The 21,799-nt window shown below is 40.7% G+C and overlaps 3 protein-coding genes across 3 annotated transcripts; 1 reads left to right on the top strand and 2 right to left on the bottom strand.

The window, feature by feature from the left end:
- Nucleotides 1-78: 78 nt before the first annotated feature.
- LOC116698824 (UAP56-interacting factor) lies at nucleotides 79-4,352 on the bottom strand. Its single transcript, XM_032531013.1, has 9 exons — nucleotides 4,098-4,352; nucleotides 3,772-3,912; nucleotides 3,521-3,684; nucleotides 2,187-2,293; nucleotides 1,801-1,873; nucleotides 1,415-1,470; nucleotides 1,141-1,215; nucleotides 783-909; nucleotides 79-642 (listed from the first exon to the last, which is right to left on the bottom strand). The coding sequence occupies exons 1-9, from the start codon at nucleotides 4,168-4,170 to the stop codon at nucleotides 541-543; spliced, it is 918 nt and encodes a 305-aa protein (XP_032386904.1). The 5' UTR covers nucleotides 4,171-4,352; the 3' UTR covers nucleotides 79-540.
- On the top strand, nucleotides 4,324-12,473 carry cpdp (CPD photolyase). The gene is made up of 10 exons (XM_032531012.1): nucleotides 4,324-4,510; nucleotides 4,692-5,071; nucleotides 5,183-5,331; nucleotides 6,081-6,263; nucleotides 6,449-6,607; nucleotides 7,192-7,390; nucleotides 8,651-8,803; nucleotides 10,825-10,946; nucleotides 11,036-11,195; nucleotides 11,893-12,473. The coding sequence occupies exons 1-10, from the start codon at nucleotides 4,488-4,490 to the stop codon at nucleotides 12,039-12,041; spliced, it is 1,677 nt and encodes a 558-aa protein (XP_032386903.1). The 5' UTR covers nucleotides 4,324-4,487; the 3' UTR covers nucleotides 12,042-12,473.
- A 2,931-nt stretch (nucleotides 12,474-15,404) lies between these two features.
- On the bottom strand, nucleotides 15,405-19,361 carry LOC116699202 (neuromedin-U receptor 1). Its single transcript, XM_032531680.1, has 5 exons — nucleotides 19,268-19,361; nucleotides 17,670-18,397; nucleotides 17,105-17,338; nucleotides 16,458-16,774; nucleotides 15,405-16,350 (listed from the first exon to the last, which is right to left on the bottom strand). Exons 2-4 carry the CDS (start codon nucleotides 18,358-18,360, stop codon nucleotides 16,473-16,475), a joined length of 1,227 nt encoding a protein of 408 aa, XP_032387571.1. The 5' UTR covers nucleotides 18,361-18,397; nucleotides 19,268-19,361; the 3' UTR covers nucleotides 15,405-16,350; nucleotides 16,458-16,472.
- Nucleotides 19,362-21,799: the final 2,438 nt, after the last annotated feature.

Raw genomic sequence — 21,799 nt, 5'->3', positions numbered from 1 at the left:
GCACAGTTTGATTAAAAGAGCACATGGAACTTTTTAGTGCCAGGCCTGGAGTTACAAGTTGATTTGAAGCTGTACAAATTACCAAATATTTAAAGAGAAACTCATTTATTTGAAGAAACATTACAAAACAATTCTCAAGAAAAAAAGTATTGAGAACATACGTGCCATCCGAGCAAATACATAGCTGTCCTCTCTGAAAATAAATACTTCCAAGCAGTCTGTGATGTGTCAACAGTTCCAAGTTGGGTGAGGGAAAGCTCCTTCCTGCCCAGAATAGGACATCCACAATACAAACAGCGGAGTACAATGATATGGACAATCAATGAGAACTTAATGAGAACAACTCTTCCATCAACACTTGCACACAAGTTCTCACAGTTGTGCGTGTTGTACTTGTATCCCACTGTTGTCCTCCCTCCCATTGGTAAGGTCAGTCAATGGGCCAGCACATCCCATCCATCAGAAAGGTGGGGTTCATGGTGTGGGTCTGACCAGGATAAAAGGGGCTCTGAGTATTCCTCGTCGCGGTCTTCTTGCCAGCTAACCCACGGTAACAAATCGGCTGCCTTTGCTGCTTTGTGCGGTGGTTGTGCGCTGATCTTTTAGGATGCGGAATCGCTCATTCAGGGTGATTGATGTTTGCTGTAGATGGATAGATACACCGGAAATTCATAACACACTTTATTGAGAAATATTTTTCAGACAATGTGAGGATAAACACTTGGAATTAAAATTGTCCTATGTGTGTGTATTTAAGCATGCAGAAAGTAGCATTTTCTCACCGGTTTCCCAACACTGTTGATGTCAAATTGCAGAGGCACTCCTTTAGGTATTTTCTTCTCCACCTGTTCCACCTTGACAGGAGCAGAGATGACAGCTGGAGGATGCAGGGTCCAAGCAGTGGGAGGCCTACGAAGAAGTCACACAGTCAGTCCCTTTTATCTGGTGGTGTCTTGTCTGTGATGTTTGGTGTGAACGTCATAACCAATGATTTTACATTTCCTCGTGTGTGTGTGTGTGTGTGTGAGAGAGAGAGAGAGAGAGAGAGAGAGAAAATACACTACTATGCAGTTACTATGAATAAAAATGAATGTGGTTTTGGAAATGTATAAAACCAGTGTATAAAGATTGTGATTTTACTCAGGCTGAGTCCTGGCTGTGGGGTTGTCAATTGAAACAGTCAAGATTCCACTGCTAGTTGTCGATGTGCGCCACCTAGTGGATAAAAAGCAAAGTTGTATGGTATCACACAAACACAACAGACACTGCAAACTGGCAAACAATGGTCTTCTTTCCTCTCCAAATGATTTATATCCTCAGTGCAGGTTTCCTCTTTTTATTAGTATTTATTACAGGCAATTTGGCATTTTTACAACTGGAGCCAAAATAGACTGTGATGTTTAAAAATACTCACTGCTGAGTTTTGACTGGCAAACTGCTAAAATTTGGCTTTTGCACCTGGGCCTGTACCTGTAAACAAGAAGCAAGGGACATGAAGAATAAATACAGTGGTGTACTGATGTTTAGATTTTGTCTGGAGATGTTGTCTTAAAATGCTCAGATAAACAGATAGTACTACACATGCTATCAGAAAATTCACAACACATTCAGGTTTAAACTAGCCTAATTGGTGCAGCTCGACTAAAGGGTATAGTTAATGAGCAGCATCACTCAATGTCAGAGTAACTTGCTGAGAAAGTTCAAATTGTGCTTTCGTGAGAACTTTGGATTTCCTTGGTAGATTTAATCTACAAAAACGGTATGTTTAACAACTCTTGCTGTCAAAAATAACTCATCTACCTTGAGCCCTCTGTGAAAAAGAAATGTAGCCTGGCGCGCTTCCCTCCGAGTCTGCTGGACAGGCGGCAGTGGTCTGCATGAGTGCAACACAAAAACAGTATTAAAACACAGTTGTGAATTCAGTGTACTGTGTGTGATGCTGTATACACTGCAGAGTTAACCACACAACGTAGAAAACTAAGATCCGTCTTTAACAACTCTATACCCGCTTGCTTACATTCTTGATTGCACCTCTTAAACAGTCTAGTGCATGACAACAACACTTAAGACACCCTGACTTTGGGTTCCTACACCAATCCCACAATAGTCCTCATGTTTAGAAAGAACTACACATTAGCCCAAGTGCACTCAGGGATTGTGTACAAGTTGTCATAAGGTTTTCTCACCGTCTTCTCAGCTGAAATGGTCCCCTGACTCCTGCAGCATTCTGACCTCTCTGTGCCTCTGGCTGCCTATACAAGGCTTCAGTGCGTTGAATGAAGGACTTTGTTTTCTGGGGGTGCAGTGGAGGACAGATACAGTAAATAAAAAAGGCAAAACTTTTGCAAAGCTGCACTGCTTCTAAAAATAGGCTGCGAGAGTCATTGTTAGTTCATGGTACTGTGTACCATATGCAAATGAGAATTTTGAAGTGGAGTTAAAATCAGTTAAAGCCCTAAAGCTCCTATATCTACTTTAGTTCTTTACCAAACATTAAAATGTGGTTTAATAAATATATACACTATGCTGAATCTATGAAATCAAGTGTGATGCAGCTTCATACTAAATTTTGAAAATGACGTGAGACAGAAGAGAACAGTCACTTCATTCATGAACACTTAAAAAGGACAGGTAAGCTCAGCACCCAATTTGCTTTTGCATACAGCTCTGTCTTTGTTGAGTCTCTTTGTTGGCTAGTGCAGGCACGAGTTTTTGTTGAAGTTGGTCAAGCTTCAGTGTGATATCAGCATCAGACAGACAAGAAGGCATTTAAGTCCCGCCCCCACCAGAGGGGAAAACAACTCTCCACTCTCCATTGACTTGTATTGCATGCATGGTAAAATTATTCTTTGACATGCTTAAATCTAACGTTTTCAGCTAGCTACAGGTATTTTGTTAGCGTTTCAGCCCTTAGTTGAATAGTGTGGCGCTGACTGTTTTCTTCACAGAGTATAATGTATAATGCGCTCTGTCTCTATGGCCATCATCTCCTATACTGATAAAAGGTAGTTTTACACCTCAATAACGATCTATACCACGATATATCATGGTTTCTGGTAATTTAATAAAAAATCTTTATGAAATTGTGTGTACTCCTGTGTGGATTGAAAAATTAAAAGGACTGAGTATTTTCTCTTTGTATCAAGACCTTCAGTGCAAACTGAACATAACGTGCAAGGATCAGAATGTGAGGCAGTGTCCTAAACATTGACACCCCTACTTTACTTGTTTTAGCACTAGCACATTTTAGGAATAATTGATTCTTTTGACCCTACATCATTAGCGAGACCTAGTCTGAAAAGGAGGATTTATAGTGATTCATACCTACAGTCTGATCAAATATTCTCTCTCTCTCTTAATCATTGGACTCAGTTACTGTCATGTTCAATACGATCTGTGCATACATGCCAGTGTTGCCAGCTGTCTACAATGAGGTTTCATGCCAATATCAGAAGCTACTTTGAGTACCTAGAGACGCATGTCCTTGTCTTAGTGGACACTCCACTATGTCCCACATTACCTGGTTGAACGCTGCTCTGTTAAGCGTTCCGACTCGTTTCAGCAGGGCAGCTGGCCGCCTGGCGGCCAGTCCTGTGATAACCCCTTGACCTCGTCGTCGACCAGGTGGGGGAGGGACTCTTCGGTTTCTTAATTTAGATGCTCCTCCTCGGGGCACGCCACCTCCTGGTAAAGATAATATTAGCAACATTACACATGGACGGCGTTGAGACAGAAAAAGCAAACAACACCCGAGAAAGCGTAAGGACAAACCTCTCTGGACTGGTCCAGCAGTTCTTGATAAAACACCCCTTGCTTGGGTTAAACGGCCCTTCTTCTTGACTGGTCGGCGGTTCACGGTGGCCTGTTTCCTTTTTAACTGTTGCTCTTTTTTGTTCAACCGAATGATGTCATCTGTTAAATTTATCACATGAGCATTGATAAACAAGGGGGTCTGAATGATTAAATGAGACATATTTAGTTAACGGTTGCTAGCTAACACCACCCGTTAGTAGCTAGCTAACATTACCGTAACGTTAGCTAATAACGTTACTCCATTATAGTATGTTACCGTTGGTGTTTGCTATATAGGACCTTACCTAATGACATGTCGACTTTGTCGGGAATAGCTGGTCTTTTCCCTCGACCTGCTGTTAAATAATCTCCGTTCATAGTTTAAAAACACAAGAAACTATCCCGAGTGCAAAGACAAATACAACAGTAGACGTCAGCCGTGCTAGCTGTTCGTCCCTTTTGAGACTGCAACCCTCCTCCGAGCGTAAACAGTACCACGCATGCCCCGTGGAGACGTTATATCTGCATTGTGGGAAATGTAGTTAAATTCAATAAAAAAAGGTGTTACAAAACCTAGCTTAACGAACACCAGTGTGCTTCTTCTCGTAACTGGGCTGCTAAAACATTAGCTACTTCGTCTGCCGTTTCTTTTGCTTAGCTTCAAATCTTTGCCAGAACTTGGTTTTATTGATTGCATGTTGCACTGTCTGTGGAGAAGGTAGGCCTACGTTACGTTTTTAGCAGTGTTGTCGTACTGGCTGCTTATTTTTGTTATTTAATTTGGCTAATGTTCCTTAATTTATTCTGTAGTACAACATAAGCTCGTTTTCGTAAATATTGGTTTCTGTAATGTTTCGCTAACGGACGAAGAGTTGATTTTCACTGTGGTTCAATTGCAGCTCATCTTTCTCCCCCGCACCAAGGCGACTCTTGAGGCTTGGTGACCACAGTAGTCATAAACCCACTTCAGGATTCTCCTCCCCGAGCAAGTCATTCACCAGTCAAACCATCATGTCAGACAAAAAACGCAAATCAACATCTTCAGCTGCTGCTGCTGGTAAAGAGCCCAGTGCTAAGCAGCAGAAGTTGGCCCCCGCGAAGAAGGAAAAGAAGGAGAGAGCTGAGGGCTGGCTGCAGGACCTTGTGAAGCAGCAGAGGACAGAGAAGAAGGAAATGAAATTCAACCAGAAGCGCCTCCGCTTTATAACTGACACAAAGCAGGCAAAGCCAGGCTCAGAGGGTGTACTGTACTGGATGTTAAGAGACCATAGAGTACAAGGTAAACGGATATAGTAACAACTACCAGTAATGCACGAGAGACTATTTTTGGCTTGTATTTTCTCCATGTTCTCATGACAACATGTTTTGTGTTTTTCCCTCTGTGTTTCAGATAATTGGGCCCTGATCCAGGCCCAGCGGCTTGCTTTGGAAGAGAACCTTCCTCTGCACATCTGTGTCTGCCTGTTTGTCCCGAAATCAGAACTGTCTACTCTGAGACATTACAGCTTTATGCTAAAAGGTCTGAAAGAAGTTGCAAAGGTATTGACTTTATGATTCTTTGAATGCACAGCCATGAGGACAGCCATACATTCCAGTAGTGCATTAATCAGTTATAATATTGTATATTATATATTGCATGTCTTCTGTTGAACCAGCAACCAGATCAAGCAATACAACACTTGCAGGCTCTACAAACATGCATTTCTTTCTTTTTTAATTATAAAATGAACACATTTTTGACATTCAATTTGTTAAATGTAGAGTAGAAATGATTAGTAGATTATGTGATGACAGCAAATTAATCACAATTTTCATGTATTAATCACTACAGTGAATACTGTAGTGTATTGTATAATTGTTTTGCTACTATTATTATTATTATTATTATTATTACTTTTCACCATTACAATTTCTTAATTATGTTGATTATGTAAATACTGTATAATAGCATTCCTTTAACTATGTAAATACCGTACATATCCACACTCCTTATATTTCTACTCTGATATTTATACTATTTGTGCGACTGCAACACAGAGTTTCCCTTTGGGGATCAATAAAGTTTTTCTGATTCTGATTCGGATACACATGAAAATTCCCAACCTTCTCTGGTGTACGCCTCAAATATGAGAATTTGTGGTGGGGGTGGGTGCATTGTGTGAAGACTCAAGTCAAATAACTTGCACACATCCAATTTCTTAAAACGTTTTTTAGAGTTTGTGATTCAGGTACTTGAACCCACAACCAAGTCTTTGAGGCTTAACTTTGTTTTTCTGCTTCACCAACAGGAATGCAAGACCTTAGACATCCAGTTCCACTTGCTGCATGGTTCGGCGGGGGACGTTCTCCCTGGCTTTGTGTCTGACCACGGACTGGGGGCAGTAGTGACAGACTTCTCCCCCCTCAGAGAGCCACTGCAGTGGTTGGAGGATGTTAAAAAGGCACTTCCAAAGGACATTCCCCTCATACAGGTAAACACTTGCATTTTCACCCTGCATTCTGGTTATTTGCCGTTACATATTTTAATTTGATTTGAAAGATGTAATTGATCTCCCTCTCATTTTATATGTATTGCCTTCTATTTGTGCCCATGTGTGCTGTCAATATTTATTTACCATCTGTTATGTTAGTGAAAGACATCATTTTTCTTTTATAGGTTGATGCCCACAATATTGTTCCGTGCTGGGTAGCATCACCTAAACTTGAGTACGCCGCCAGGACGATCAGAGGAAAAATCACCAAGCTTTTGCCAGAGTTCCTCACAGAGTTTCCTCTGGTAGAGAAACACCCGTACACAGCTACTGCAGCAGCCAAAGTAAGTAATGCAGTAACAGTGAAGGGCACATTCAGATTGTTGTGAATAAAAGTTAATATGCTTTTGTAAAGAAAAAGTCATGCATTTTTATGTCACATTCTAGGAAATTTAGCTCCGTTAAGACGATATGAACGTAATTAGTCTTTTTGTAAAAATATTCACTGCTTTGGAAATGTTTTCATATATCTGTACAAGGAATAGTAAGTTGTTGGTGAGCTCATTGATGAGGAGTTTGGAAGTCAGATTGCTGCAATAAAGCATGTTCTCTCAACCTTCAGAGGCTCCTCTCTTCTACACTTTATTTGTTGACAGTGATGTAAAAAGTAGCCAAAAGTATACATTTCCTTTCCGGCACTAGATATTAAAGCTTCAGGGTTGTGGCTTTCACTGCAGTGTTGTGATTGATATGCCATTCACTAGTTTGAGCCTCCTGATAACATTACCAAGATGAAAGGCCCACAACTTCACCTCTTTTGAAGTTTGCAGTTTTCTACAAAACCAGAGTGTATATTTTAGTTCATCACTGTCAGCTCTGACCTCTGTTGATGTTTTTGTTTCCTCTTTTCCTCACCTTCACATTACAGCCAGTAGACTGGGACAAAATCCTGGCCTCCCTGCAGGTTGACCGGTCAGTTGGCGAGCCGGAGTGGGCAGAGCCAGGCACCAATGGAGGGATGGCCATGTTGGAGTCCTTCATTGATGTACGCCTGAAACTGTTTGACACCCAACGCAATGACCCAAACGCTGCTGCCCTCAGCCAGTTGTCCCCCTGGATCCGCTTTGGTCAGTAGTACATAAAACAAATGGGTGTGAATTGAATGCATGTCTGCAGCAACTTTATATCAGCTCTAATTGACTGTTTTGTCACCTATCTCCTATTTCCTTCCACGTTTGTGACCTATCAAGCGTTAGGCCTTGTCATAGTACAATAACTACTTCAACTTTCTTTTGTTGTTGTCAATAGTTTAAAATCAAGTCCCCAAATGATTGATAAGTGCCCCACAAGGATCAATATTCAGACCTCTGGAAATTTATGTGCTACAGCAACTGAAAAGAAAAAATGTGCACACATCAGAATAACTCCAAATGGACTAAATCTACACATGCAACAGCATTGTTAAATGTGTAACAATTTGCTTTTAATTGGTGGCCCGTGGGCCACATCCAACCCAGAAGCAACCTCCGAGTGGCCCAGCATAATCAGATAATATAGTTTATCCTATATAATATAGACTATCCGTTATTGTTTATAATAGATTACGAGTGTGTTGTCTTGCCAGATTTGCTTGCAGCACGCAGAGAAAACAAAACCAGACGCTGAAATGTCGCTGCAAATCGCAAGCCAGCCAGGTCTGTCTGAACAGCCCAATTGGTTAACATGGATGCTGAAAGGAAGCGCGCCACGCTTCCCAGGGCTTCAGGGCACCTCTTGTCTGCATCTGCCCATCCACTATATTACTTAGAAACAACCTAGTATTGCTGCTGTTTGTGATTGTGTTTTATTACGCACTTATCAACACATTTGTCAGTTGTGTCTAATGTCAAATTTATTAATAAAGCACATTTAAACAACTGTGGTTGAGAAGTGCTAAATAAAGCAGAATGTTACATACAAATAGTATCACGTAAAAATAAATACGTACTTAAAACATTTGATAGTAGACAATACTCACGCTCAAGAACTAAAAATTCAAACTGGATTCTTCTATCAGAATGGAGCTTGTTTCTCCTTTTGTTTAATACAGAAATAAAAACGTATACAGTTGTGCCATGAATTACTTAAGAACGCTAAGTACACAAACTCAGTTATATAAAAAGTTGGATGGTTATCACTGACATACAGAAGTTATCAGCACATTTACAAAGGCTTCCTCTTTAGGCTGCCATGATGTTTAACATCCTTAGTTGAGACACCAGATAACAGAATAGATTAGCTTTAAAAATTACTCATACCAACTTCGACCATTTTACCATTGCCTCCTCATTCTGTCCATCTTCATCTGTCTCTTATCCTCTTTGACCATTTCTGCTTCCTCCCGTCAGGCCACCTGTCAGCCCAGCGCGTGGCACTGCAGGTTCAGCACAGTGGCAAGTCTTCAGGGCTTTCTGTCTCCTCCTTCATTGAGGAGCTGGTGGTGCGCAGGGAGCTGACCGACAACTTTTGCTTCTACAACAAGAAATACGACTGCGTGGAGGGTCAGTTTAGATCTCATTATATTGCATCCTGTTCAGTCTGTTGTGATGAGTGTCCTATTAGTGACAGTAAACGGAATTATATTGAGCGCCAGCCTCAGTTCTGGTAAGCCAAGTAATCAAGACTATGGCTGGGCGATATGGAGAAAATCAAATGTCGCAATGTTTTTGATCAAATACCTCGATATCGATACCGCAACAATATTGTAGTGATGACTATTAGTCCTTTTCACAAAATGTTATGTGGTTTTTATATATATATATATATATAGTGTGTGTGTGTATATATATATATATATATATATACTCAATGAGATTTTTGATTAATTGAACAGTAATGTGGATATAATGACTAAGTGGGTAAAGGCAATAATACAACAGCTAGAACAGCTTGGTAAGTTCAGAAAATGACATCCCTTTACTGTAATGCAGCCAACTTTTACGCCTTTCTGTCACATCTACTGCCGTCAAATCTGTACGATGCACTGTAGCCTGTAATAATTAGCGTGTCGGTAAAACATTAAAACGTGACCTGTTCAAGCCTGTTAACTAACTATAGCAGGAGGATAACTCATAGACCATTAAAGACATGGACCAACAGATCCCGTTGTTCTGGACGGAGACCAGTGAAGGAAAATAGAAGCCCTTTTCCGGTGATGGCTAGGCGTTACTGCGCAGCCTCCAACTGAGCTCGACGCCGTAGTTGTGACATGGACAACGTGTCTAAAAGTTGTAAGTCTTCTGGTAGCTGTGCCAAGAGAAATTTCAATCATTCCCAATCAGCAGAGACGGGGAGCGTAGGTATATGTTAGGAGATAACATAGACACAGGCTAATTACTGTTAACTAAAATTCTAGTTAATGTTAGTAATTAAACCTAAACAGCGTATGTAAGCCCAAACTGTCTGCGTGCTTCTCTTGACAATACGGTGATTTGTCAACTGTGTGACGGTAAGTTGTGTGGTTATGACACAATTGTTAACCTATTTTTACAAAAACGTCTGCTACGGAGCCATAACGTGAAGTACAAGGTGATGGAGCCTTTTATACATTGTCGTGTTTCTTTAGAAATAAACAACGGACAATTAGAGTCTTGAAACGCTTCAGATGTAAAGTTATTCATTGTCAAAGTGGTGCCAAAATGAATGGAAGTCAATGGGATGCTAACGGCAGATGATATCTTCGTAGCATTAAAATGGCCATAGGAGCTACGCTTAGGGAGGAGAGGCTTGCCCCCTTTGGGATAACTCCGTGTAGGTAGCAAAATTCTTGCTACTGACAGCACTCCAAGTTTACAAACAACAGAGCTATGCGTTGAAATTGACCGGAATTCTCTTTTTAAGCTGTGTGAGCGTCCCCTAATGCTGCTGCTGTCCTCCTCTGAACAGAACCATACCGCCAAATTTAATTCGTAATTTATTCAATAAAATTTCTTAAAGCATTTTTATTGTCTGCCTTGTTGTTGACTTAATGGACCTGACAGTAGAGATGTACCGATACCAGTATCGGTATCGCCTCCGATACTGCCTAAAACGCTGGTATTGGGAAGTACTGGAGTTTATTCTCCTATCTGATACCAAGTAATAGAGCCCTACAGAAAATCTACATTAAAGTACTTTATTTAAGTTAGATATCTGACTGTCAAACAGGATAATAAAAGAAAGTTCTGTGGCATTCATTGTTTGTGTGTGTTCATATTTCACAAAGAGTTTAAGCTGAGCCAGACCGACAACAAAAATAGAAATCATATTACATCCATACAGGGATAGTAGTACACAGCTGTTAAAACTTAAAAAGATACATGACACCCTGGTATTCAATCAGTACTCAGTATCGGCCGATACGTAAGTTCAGGTATCAGAATTGGTCTGGGGAAGCCAAAAATGGTATCGGACCATCTCTACCTGACAGAAGTGTCTAAATTGATAGTCTTAACAGCATGTTTGAAATGATTCAGCTCCTGAAGTTGTCTTTTTATTTTATTTTTTTAACTGTTTTAATTATGTGTGTGTGTTTATTACTCAGGTGCGTATGAGTGGGCTCAGAAGACTTTGAAAGATCATGCCAAAGATAAGAGGCCATATCTCTACACACGTGAACAGCTGGAGAAAGCGGAGACTCATGACAAGCTCTGGAACGGTGCTCAGGTACCTTCTCATTCAAATGTTTCTGATAACATTTGCTTGTCAGTCTGTGTTGTTCCTTACTGCTGTTAATTTCATGTTATCTCTATTAGAACCAGATGGTCACTGAGGGGAAGATGCATGGTTTCTTGAGGATGTACTGGGCCAAAAAGATTCTGGAGTGGACTTCTTCCCCTGAGGAGGCACTCTCAATCGCTCTATACCTAAATGATCGCTATGAGCTGGATGGCCAGGACCCCAATGGCTTTGTTGGTGAGGACAAAGATTAAGCTTATGCCCCTTATTGCTTGGGGAAAAAAATTGAAATTAACCAGGAAAACTGCTCAATCATTAGACGTATATGCATCCGACTGGTCTCATTTGAAGTAGAAGTAGATAAGAATGTATTGTACTTATGTAACCAAACTTATTTCTATTACCATTCCAGAGTAAATGGAGATGCAATAAAGAAAAAATTGAAAAGATAAAGTATCTCACTTCTATTCCATCATTGTTGGGAGTCAAACATGCGCAGTAGCTAGGTAAGGACTGCTAGCCATGCTAGCAGCTAGGCGAGGATTATAACGTGTGTTACAAAGGGACAAACGTTTGTTAAAGGCTGGACTCCAATAGAGCAGTTTGGAGCAGTTTGTGAACAGTGTTTTCTGTTGTTGATGGTAAGTTCCTTTGGGGTGGACTTTGGGCTTTTTCACTGTGTAAACTTATAACATGCACAAAAAAAAAAAAAAAATATATATATATATATATATAGATATATATATATATATAAAACACACAACACAGTAAAGGAAAGGGGAAAAAGCATAATATGAGCCCTTTACCTACATCGTGGGTTGGTGCAGAGACCAGGAGCTCTTTGGTTCAAGAGGCGTGTCAGTGTGGCACAGATTTACTGAATTTCCCTTTCTCACATATTTATGTCCTCTCTCACTGTGTGTCCCTCATGTAGGTTGTATGTGGTCTATTTGTGGCATCCATGATCAGGGCTGGGGAGAGAGAGCTGTTTTCGGAAAGATCCGCTACATGAACTACAAAGGCTGCCTGCGGAAGTTTGACGTAGCCCGGTTTGAGAGAAAGTACTGTCCCAAAAACCTTTGAAGCCTAAAATGCCTTTCTTGCAGAGGATGTTTTGTTCTCCACTGGCAGTTTCTTTTACTGAATATTCAGACATTCATAATTTAACTTTATGTTATGAACTGTTGTGCCTACTTAGTAAGCATAAAGGGTTTTATGCTACTTTTGTATTACTGTTTTTTTTGTGGGTTGTATTTTTTTAATGTTAATTAAATTGTATATTCCACAAAAGATGCCTTGTTTATCATAAATGTTTCAACAAGAGGAACTCTGAGGACTTCTTTCTTAAAATCCCTCTTTTCATACCAAACCATTTTCTGTTCTGATACTTGTATTATAATTTCTTTATCCATTACAGTTCTCCAGCTGTAATTTATCTGTAACACCTGAATACCACATATATTGCCTAAACAGACTTGTATGATTATTCTTTACTCAAAAGTAAACATTCACCCATAATCACTGGCATTAAAATGTAATTCATAATTAAGTATAGCCAAACTTTGAACTATTGTTATTTACTGCCCCAGCTACCATGATACATCAGTGACTTTTACAATAATTTAATCAAAGCTGCACATGTATGAGCGCAAAATTTTATGCAAAAAAAATTTTGATTAAGAATTTGGTTTTAAAAACCAAATGGGGAAAAAAAAAAGACATTTTGGGTATAATGCCTTTTTGCAGGGACGGGATAAACCAAATTGCGCGGGTTTTTACAAAGCACGATGAATTAAGACGAAACACAAAATACTTCTACCCAACCTAATTAACTGCACCCTCACTAGTGGATAAAAACAACCCCATCGTGTAACAACGCACATAACACCATTTCACAAATTACAATATAAAACCTCTATGCTATGGGCCCTTTTGTTGTGTTAGTTCATTACAAGGGAAAGATGTATAGGTCTCGCAAGGTTTTGCTTTTATTGTTCTAATTAGATGAAACCAGTTGGTATGGTTACAGGGAATAAGAATATCACAGTGTGACTAGTGTGAATATAGTGTAAATTACTGGCTTAAGGTCCTTGGCCCTTAAAATTGTTCTAAGTTCCTATCAAATTGGCCTTTTGCCTTCACATGTTGTTCAGGATGAAGAGTAAAAGAGTTCCTATGAGATTGAGGGGGGAAAAAACAAGAAATGCAACCTTTCTTAACATAAACTTATCTTGTAGTGATGATATTGTTGACATGTATGCATCTTATTCCATATGCACGTGTTATAACAATAAATTAAAGATCTCTTTGGATGCTTTTATATAGGCCTTAGTGGTCCCCTAATACCATATCTTAAGTCTCTTTCCCAAAATTCAGCCTTGGTGCAGAATTACAGCCCCTAGAGCCAGTCCTACGATGAGCTTTCCTTTGTATGTGCCATTTCTAGTCTGTAGCTTTTGACGAGTAGAGAGTGGGAGGGGGGGCAAGGTAGAGGCTGGGGGTGTGGCCTTGACCAACTGCCACTTTGCTCATTTGAAAGCCATGATGTCTCTCTCTTATGGGCGGGCCAAATTCTCTGGGCGGGTAAACCAGAGAAAGGAAAGGTAACCAGATCCAGATCGGCCCATCTGAGCTTTCATTTTGTCAAAGGCAGAGCAGGATACCCAGGGCTCGGTTTACACCTATCACCCTTTCTAGCCACTGGTGGACCATAGGCCGGCTGGGGAACTCATTAAAGGTGCTCTAAGCGATGTTGGGAGACGTAACCCTCCCACCCCCAAATTCTTCTTACTGGTTGGAAGCGGAATTGTCTATTACATTGCATTATGCAAGTTTGCCAGATTGGGTAGCGGATCTGTAGTTCGAATACACTGACTAAAATCAGTGGACAGAGCATGTGTGACGTCACCCATTGGTTTGTGGAGATATGTTATCCGTCTTGGAGTTTGCCGTTACGGACGGAGCCATCCGATTGTGAATGTGACGATTTTAGAAGAGAGGGAAGAGTGAGGGAGGAGCCCTTACACTCTACGCTACAAAACCCACTTTCACTGGCAATCACATCATAACCATGCCATGAAACACCCCCTGCTAAATCAACAAGACCATAATTAAAAAAAATTAACATCATTCTGTGATTGAGACCATAAACTCATTGTGAAAATGTTTACTGAGGTAATAAATCAAGTGAGAAGTGGGTCACTTTCTCATAGACTTCTACAGAAACTGACCTCTTTTTGCAACCGCATGAACTGGACAATGTGATGTAATGGACAATGCCGCTTCCAACCTGTAGGGGGACCAAAGTGGGAAAAGTTATCTAGTGTTGTTTAATACAGGTAGTCTACATTGTTGGGTTGTTTTTAAACATTTTCTTTTTATTTAATTTTGTAAATTTGTATCCCTCTACAAAACATGTTCGGTTGATGACATTACAAACTAGAGTAGAGTTTGAGTTGAACAGATGAAAACAAGTCAAAAACTTAACAACTCATTTCCCATACAACTCCTACTGAGCATCACATTTATTGTTTACTATTCTTGGATTTTACGCTTTTCAACATGTCATGTGTGTGTGGGTGAAAGTCAAAATGAAACGCATCATTTTCTCATTTGGGTTGATTTGTGCTTTAATTTCACAGCACCCACACTCTGCTCACAGAGTTTTTAGTGAAATGATACTAGTTTGTTGTCATGTTGTCATCTCAAAGCGCCACGGGTGATAATAATAACCTTGGCACTCTTAAATGAATATCATTATTTGAGCAATACTAGATGTGGCCTTTTAAAGTCGACAATTCGCGGAGCTCATGGGCAAACAGTGTATTCTGTCATGTTGATAGCAGTTTAGGCTAGATTGCTGTTCATTAGCGTTGGTGTGGCACACTGATAACATTACAGTCATTGCAATGTGATTGGTCCGTATCCATGAGTCACTGTAGCTCAGCTTTGTCTTCTGTCCTCCTGCTTTGTGTCAATCATCATTTCCATATTACTGACCAAGTGACATATTCTTTCCCCTCTACCCTTCATAATTAGCATCTCTAGTTGTACAAATGAGTTTTTCCCCTGCACTATATGTCACCCAAAGTTGAGATAAGACAGTCGAGTGGAAAGGTTTCTGTGGCTCTTGGCAGACTCAGTTACTTATAAATAAGTTGTGTTGTTGCCTAGCAGCACTTTAGCCACAATACTTATACAGAAGTCCTGGAGCTGGTTGTCCTATAGCAGAACATGAAAACAAGACTTATTTTATACACATTTGCTTCCAAGCTAAACCAACAATAAGAACAGTAAATCTCACCAGCAGCACTGATGTTCAAAAGCAAGTCATTTAATCATGTGTACTATTCCACGGGTACACGCTAAGAAAAACACATGAGAATACTGCATCAAGTCCTGTGCATTAATAAAAGAATTGATACATGATTACAAGCCATACATACAGGCACTGTTTTCAATATAATTTACAAAAACATTAAAGCAATAATTCAACACATGAAACAAAAACTTATCAGGAAAGCAATGGATGCAGCTGATCATTTAATCCTGGCAGTAACCATTTCTAAAGCAATATACTTCTTTTAATTAAGTATTAAACAACATGTAAACTTACTAACATTAGACATTGTATAAGTAAGTACACAACACAGTTATCAAAGAAATACTTGCAAGGCACATCTGATCAGCTTTGCCACAGACAAACCATTACCTTGCGTTTATTCCCCTCCTTCCCTTGATCGTCTTTCATTTCATTCCTAGACAGGAGCCATTATGCATTTCTTCTTTGCTGTGAAAGCGTACATGATAAAATATGATAATTTCATTGTTCGTCTGAACATTGACTTTGGAGAGGTGGATGTTCCTTCATCCCATCATTTTTTTTCTCTTAATTCAGTCTCTCTTACCAAGTTCAGTTCAGTTACTGTAGATATTTCTGCAGTCTGAAGGACTTTAAAATACAGTAAAAAATAGTGCTGCAAAAATAATGCTTTTTTTTCTTAAGTGCATCTCTTAAGGCTTTACACGTAGCCTTTGGTCACATTGTTCTAACCATTCAGTGTAACTAATGCTAGTTAATCTTGTCTTTGTGTGACATTCCCTACCACAAATGGGAAGATATCATTCCATTTGGGGACCTTTCTTATATGAAGGTCTATGGGCTACTGATATGTACGGATGGGTGACAAATAAAAGGAAAAACCTAAATAGGGTGTTGGAACAGCGCAAGCATACGAAACTTCAATGCTCCTTGGCATAGAGAAGCCACTGAGCTCTACTGGAGCGATAAACAACATTTTTCAAAAGAAAATTCCCTCATTGGGTGTGTTGGTGCTGGTGCTGGAATGAGTTCAGGCAACTGTGTAGGCCATAGGATACAATCCACACCATTTTCAGGCTTAAAAAACATTCAGTGACTCCTCGTTCCATCAGTTGGTTACATTCTCCACTACTGTTTTTCCTTAATGTGTCACCCATCCGTGTACAATGTTCTTGGACTTCCTTTGGCCCCGACTAGATACTGTTGGGCATTTTCTCGCTCAAGGTGCTGCGTTGGGTCATCTGTATGCTGGAGCGCACCGGCCAGCTGTTACAAAAACAAGTACTGCGACTGAACATTTCTCTGAACCTGGTTGACATGAGGTTGTATAGGATAGGGTTGACGGCAGAGCTTAGGTAGAAGAAGACTCCAGAGACGATGTGGACGTACCCAAAGACCTGATGATGCTCCTCAAACGAGGGGTCAATGTAGCTCCACATCAAGCGGTCCACGTGGAAGGGAGCCCAGCAAAGGCCAAACACAACCACCAGCACACCTGGACAGGCCAGATGGACACAGTTAGTCAACTGGACAGCTAGACTGACAACATATTGTATACACCCATGATATTCTTAGACACACTGATCACACAATCATGACGCAAATCAAATCCCCACAATGTGACAGATGGCAAGACAAAGCTGAGACAGACAGGCAAGTTGAAAACCAAAAAAGCCTAAAAATGATAACAAATGTATGTGGGCACACACACACACACACACACACACACACACACACACACACACACACACACACACACACACACTATAGAATATAAATTCAATTTTCTGCTCCTTGGAGAAAACATGACTGAAATTTTACCCACACAGCATTTTGGTGACTTGCAGGTTGCGTTTGCTCATCTTCTGCTTGTGGGACCTAGACAAACTTTCCGGTCCAAAGCAACCCCCGGTGTCCACCACAGTTATCATCTTTTCCCTGTACAGCTGCAAGCCAATGAGGAGGTAGAGAATGCTAATTATCAGCATGGGGAGCAGAAAGAAAGCCAGTGTGGAAATCAGGATGATCAGGTTGTACATCCAGATAGGCTTAATCACATCTGAGGATGGAGATATAACAAATAGGTTTGTCAGTCTGATCATGATCCCAGGTAAACATATTAGCCTTTTTAAGCTAATGCTAGCAGTGTCTTGATCAAGTGCACCGACTGGAGAACCTATTACATGTTTTTTGATGGTAGGAGAAACCGGAAGAAACCCACGCAAACATGGGGAGAAAATACAAACTCCACACAGAAAGGCCCGGAACAAACCCAGAACCTTCTTGCTGTGAGGCCACAGTGCTAACCATTGGGCCACCATGCTGATGTAGCCTATAGCTACCCTTATAAATAGCAAAAATCAAATCTAAATTAATAAACCTATACGTACGGCAGATAGCAGATCGTGGAAACGGTCGTCCAAACTTTGGAGGCAGCACCACCTCAATGCCATGCAGACTAGTGTTTGGCACAGCACACAGCATGGACACCACCCACAGCATTAAGATGACCCTCTTGACGTGAGCATGTGTTGTCATGTGTTTGACTTTGAGGGGGTGCACAACTGCCACGTAGCGCTCCACACTGAGAGCCGTGACATTGAGGATGGAAGCGAAACAGACGGTTTCAAACAGGAATGTTCTGAAGTAGCAACCCCCCTCCCCCAGCAGGAAAGGGTAGTTCTGCCACATCTCGTAGAGCTCTAATGGCATGCCCAGCAGCAACACCAGCAGGTCAGACGCCGCCAGGCTCAGCAAGTAGTAGTTGGTGCGTGTCTGCATCACCCTGTGGCGCAAAATGACAATGCAGGTCAGAGAATTGCCCAGTACACCCACCATAAAGATGGTGAGGTAGATGACAGAGACAGGAAGGAATGCAGGGGACCTTGGAAGCCCCAGCTGCTTGGCCAGGTACTCCTCCTCACTCAAGCACATGTCATCTAGATCTTGTGCAGTACTGTCAGCCAACACCCAGGAGATATTCATTCCACACACCACAGCAACCTCGGGGCAGCCCACGCCACTGAAAACTGTGGCATTTGTTGTAAAAAGAGCAGAGCGGGTGCAGTTTATCCCCAGCATGTTGCTGATCGGCAGGATGGTTACTTGGATTCTAAACCTATTGGAAAGAGGGGAAAAGTTGAATCACCAATTTTGTACAGGACATGCAGTTTACTCATCACAAGGACTACTATTCAGCCTGTGGAAACAATTGTTTAATGTCTTCTGCGGCTCTGGAATGAGCTTTTTTATAGTTTCGGGGGGGGGGGGGGGGGGGGGCTGATGATGTCCAAGAGGGTCTAAAGAAGGTGCATCATAAAAAAGGAAGATCCAGTTGTGTTGGAGCTTGACCCTGATAGTGACTAAAGGTAGACTAAAAATTGGCCATGATTTTGATCATTCTTTTTAAAATTCTGTCTTGTGAGTCCCTTGACTTTGTGGAAGTGCAACGCTAAATTACCTGAATGCCCCTTTAAATTATGCAGGTAAAGATACATATGAGTTACTAAAAATGAGGCTCAGATTGAGATCTAGTAATAGGGCAAAACTCATTTAAAAAAACCTAATTTTAACTGGCCACAGACTGTTGTTAGCTGTAACTTAGCTCTTGTCAATAGCAGCTAGCAGAGAAACTATTCCTATAAGTTGAAGGAACATTCAGACAAAAAGCAATCTAATCAGTTTAATAAAAAATAAAAAAAACTTGAATAAATTATCACCATTGCAGAAAAAATTCAGATGTTTGACAACTTGTCATCTTCTCAAAGCTGTAGACAGAGAAAAAAGGCCTTCTATAATTTTTTGTAACATCTATCTAATATACTGTATATTTGATAGCTCTCAAAATGTAGTCCAAGATATCAATGTCCTTTTTGGCATTTATGTTCAACAGAATACAAACTCATGATAGACTTTGTTTGGATTCCCTCACTGGATTTGTTTACCCATTCAACATGCAACAGTCATGTCATGAACAAAAAAAACTCACCTGCAGTTTGTGGGCTCCTTGGGGGCTTGAGATGAATATGATTTGCATCCTGGACTTAGTTTTTCTGGCACTATTTCTTGACTGCTTTGGTGCTTCAGTGCGTCACAGCTGCTTCAACTCTGTATTTAAGCGCTGGCGTTCAGCCCACCCCTCTCTCTCTCTCTCTCTCTCTCTCACATCACATCATCTTGTTTATTCTAGACTCCACCATTAGCCGCCTTCTTAATGTCTCTCTTCTCAAATACAACTTCTTTAACCTTTTTACTCTTTCACACACAAAACACACACACACACACACACACCACACACACACACACACACACACACACACACACACACACACACACACACACACACACACACTTTCCACATTGAGATCTGCAGCAATATGAAGGTTGAGATTGCTTTGACTCTGTAACCCATGGTTGAGTTGTTGAATGTGCAGACCGATATTAGCCCTGTGTTAAAACAGCACAGGGGGCTGCGTTTCACGGAAGCAACTTTTTTTAATCTTTTGTCGCGAAACAAATAAATTAAACAGGAGAATCACGGTTTTCATGTTACACAGTAATTGTTTGAGAATGTTTGCTTGCATGTATTTGATTGGCCAATGTAGCACCTTGCAAGATGACATTGTGTTGCAGCAAAGGTTCAGCCAGGTCCAACTGTTTTGCCGGACAACATTGGGTTTGTGCCCTCTCTAGGCTGACAGACTAAGTTCATATGAAGGAGCGGGTTGTGTTTGTCAGTCTGTATGAACTGACAACAGTTAGGAAAGTTGGTATATATGCTGCAAATAGTGACCAGGAATCAAACCAGCAACCCTGCATCCCCTTGGCAACCTCCTTTTCTCCTTTTGCTAAACTGGTGACTGGTGATAGACTTAAGGTGATAACTCAAACTACAGTAATTATCTCTCTACCACGGTACATGATTTACTATGTGTTTTGTTGTTCTTTTCATATTTTGAAACAATAGGATCCAGCCTAATCTAATCTGCACTGCATAATCAGCACAGTCTCATTTACAATTCATCATATCTGCTGTCCTTGTTGCCAGAGAATAAAAAATCAGTTTATAGAATAAATATGTCCCAATGTGTGAACACTTTTGTTTTATTTCAAATTATTCATGTTATTCACATTGTCTTCCTGCAATATACTTATAGCATTTAAGTCAACATGTAGGATATTATGTTTGAACATTAAGAATCAGATGAGTATTTCCCCTATACGGGACACCAGGCCCTTTTTATGTTTATGCATGTGTACAGAGGAGAACTGAGGAGACATTGAGGATTGCTCAGCTAATAGATGAGCCCAATGAGAAACATCCTACGCAGACAAGCAAGGACGGAAACAGGGAGTTGTGTGTACAATAAATCATCAACGGCGCTTCTGTCAGAGGGCAGAAAATTCACAGTTTTGCTTGGCTGCACACGCCTGTATGACTGTGTCTTGCAACCCCTGCCTCCACATTTTTCTGCCTTGCTCTGCAGTGGTGTCTAACTCAATCACCACTTTTAATCCCAATGCCGGGGCTCCAGTAGTCCAGCATTAATTGTGCTTCTGCATCAGATTGACTGAGTGTATTTGTCATTGAAGTGTGTTATTATTTAAGCTTTCCAAATCTATAAAATGGTGGACCATTTAAAGGGTAAATCATGTAAGTAAAATCCTGGCAAACTATATAAAACTACCTGCATGGACACATTAAATAAGTGGCTCTCTATAGGAGGGTAAGGACCCTCCAAATCTGGTTGCAACATAAATCTGAGGGGTTGATAGATTATTGATCTCGCATTGACAGACCTTCCTTTACAGCGCTGTGGAGGAGGGTCTGGATAGTCCTGGATGGGAGAAAAACGTGCTCTGGTTAATCGGCATTTCTTAAACCAATCATGATTGTCTTGGTTCAAAAGTTGTTTTAGTGGTGCAACAGAAAACTCAGATTGGACAGATAGTCTAGGCAGTTGTCTGGATTTACCCTGCAGAGATCTGAGCAGTTAACCATAGTCTTCATAAATCGGCCAGAGTTTAAGATGCAAACATAAAAAAAGCAGAAAGTGAGGGACATCCGGCTTAAAATGAAGGACATCTGACGGAACCTCTGGCGACACTGGAACTATCCCGTAAATGAAACGCTGTTGATATAGACTATTAGATTATCAATAAAGCCCCTTACACACATACAATGCAAACCGGAAATTAGACATTACCTGGCGGAGCTGTATGTGAGAAGGGCTGACGCTGAAATCAACAGATTTAAGGAATGGCAAGAGACTTGGCTGTTTATGACCAAATTACAAACCAAATACGTGATTGCGGTGTAATCCACGTCATGTCCTGCCTTCTACACCTTTTGCCCAGCGCCACTGGCACCACCCCTTGTCTTTGTCTTAACCAAACAAGGTATTTTCAGTAAGTGAGAATGCGTCTGACACAGAGAATCTCTTGTTGTGTGCTACATGTGAGAAAGGGGAACGTTGTACATTTTCCAGAGTTCATATGTGATAACAGCTTAAATTGGAAA

The sequence above is a fragment of the Etheostoma spectabile genome, chromosome 12 (genome assembly GCF_008692095.1).
Source record: "Etheostoma spectabile isolate EspeVRDwgs_2016 chromosome 12, UIUC_Espe_1.0, whole genome shotgun sequence".
NCBI lineage: Eukaryota > Metazoa > Chordata > Actinopteri > Perciformes > Percidae > Etheostoma > Etheostoma spectabile.
The sequence above is the reverse complement of the archived record's forward strand: the minus strand, read 5'-3'. Positions and strand labels throughout refer to the sequence as shown.

Coding starts and splice junctions, on each gene's coding strand:
- LOC116698824 (XM_032531013.1), bottom strand. CDS start 4,170: ATGAACGGAGATTATTTAACAGCAGGTCGAGGGAAAAGACCAGCTATT. Junction 3,913..4,097: donor CAAAGTCGACATGTCATTAG/GTAAGGTCCTAT, acceptor TAAATTTAACAG/ATGACATCATTCGGTTGAAC. Junction 1,216..1,414: donor TTGCCAGTCAAAACTCAGCA/GTGAGTATTTTT, acceptor TTTATCCACTAG/GTGGCGCACATCGACAACTA.
- cpdp (XM_032531012.1), top strand. CDS start 4,488: ATGTTGCACTGTCTGTGGAGAAG. Junction 5,072..5,182: donor AAGAGACCATAGAGTACAAG/GTAAACGGATAT, acceptor TCTGTGTTTCAG/ATAATTGGGCCCTGATCCAG. Junction 5,332..6,080: donor GTCTGAAAGAAGTTGCAAAG/GTATTGACTTTA, acceptor CTTCACCAACAG/GAATGCAAGACCTTAGACAT.
- LOC116699202 (XM_032531680.1), bottom strand. CDS start 18,360: ATGCTGGGGATAAACTGCACCCGCTCTGCTCTTTTTACAACAAATGCC. Junction 17,339..17,669: donor TCCACGATCTGCTATCTGCC/GTACGTATAGGT, acceptor CTCCATCCTCAG/ATGTGATTAAGCCTATCTGG. Junction 16,775..17,104: donor GCAAGTCACCAAAATGCTGT/GTGGGTAAAATT, acceptor TGGCCTGTCCAG/GTGTGCTGGTGGTTGTGTTT.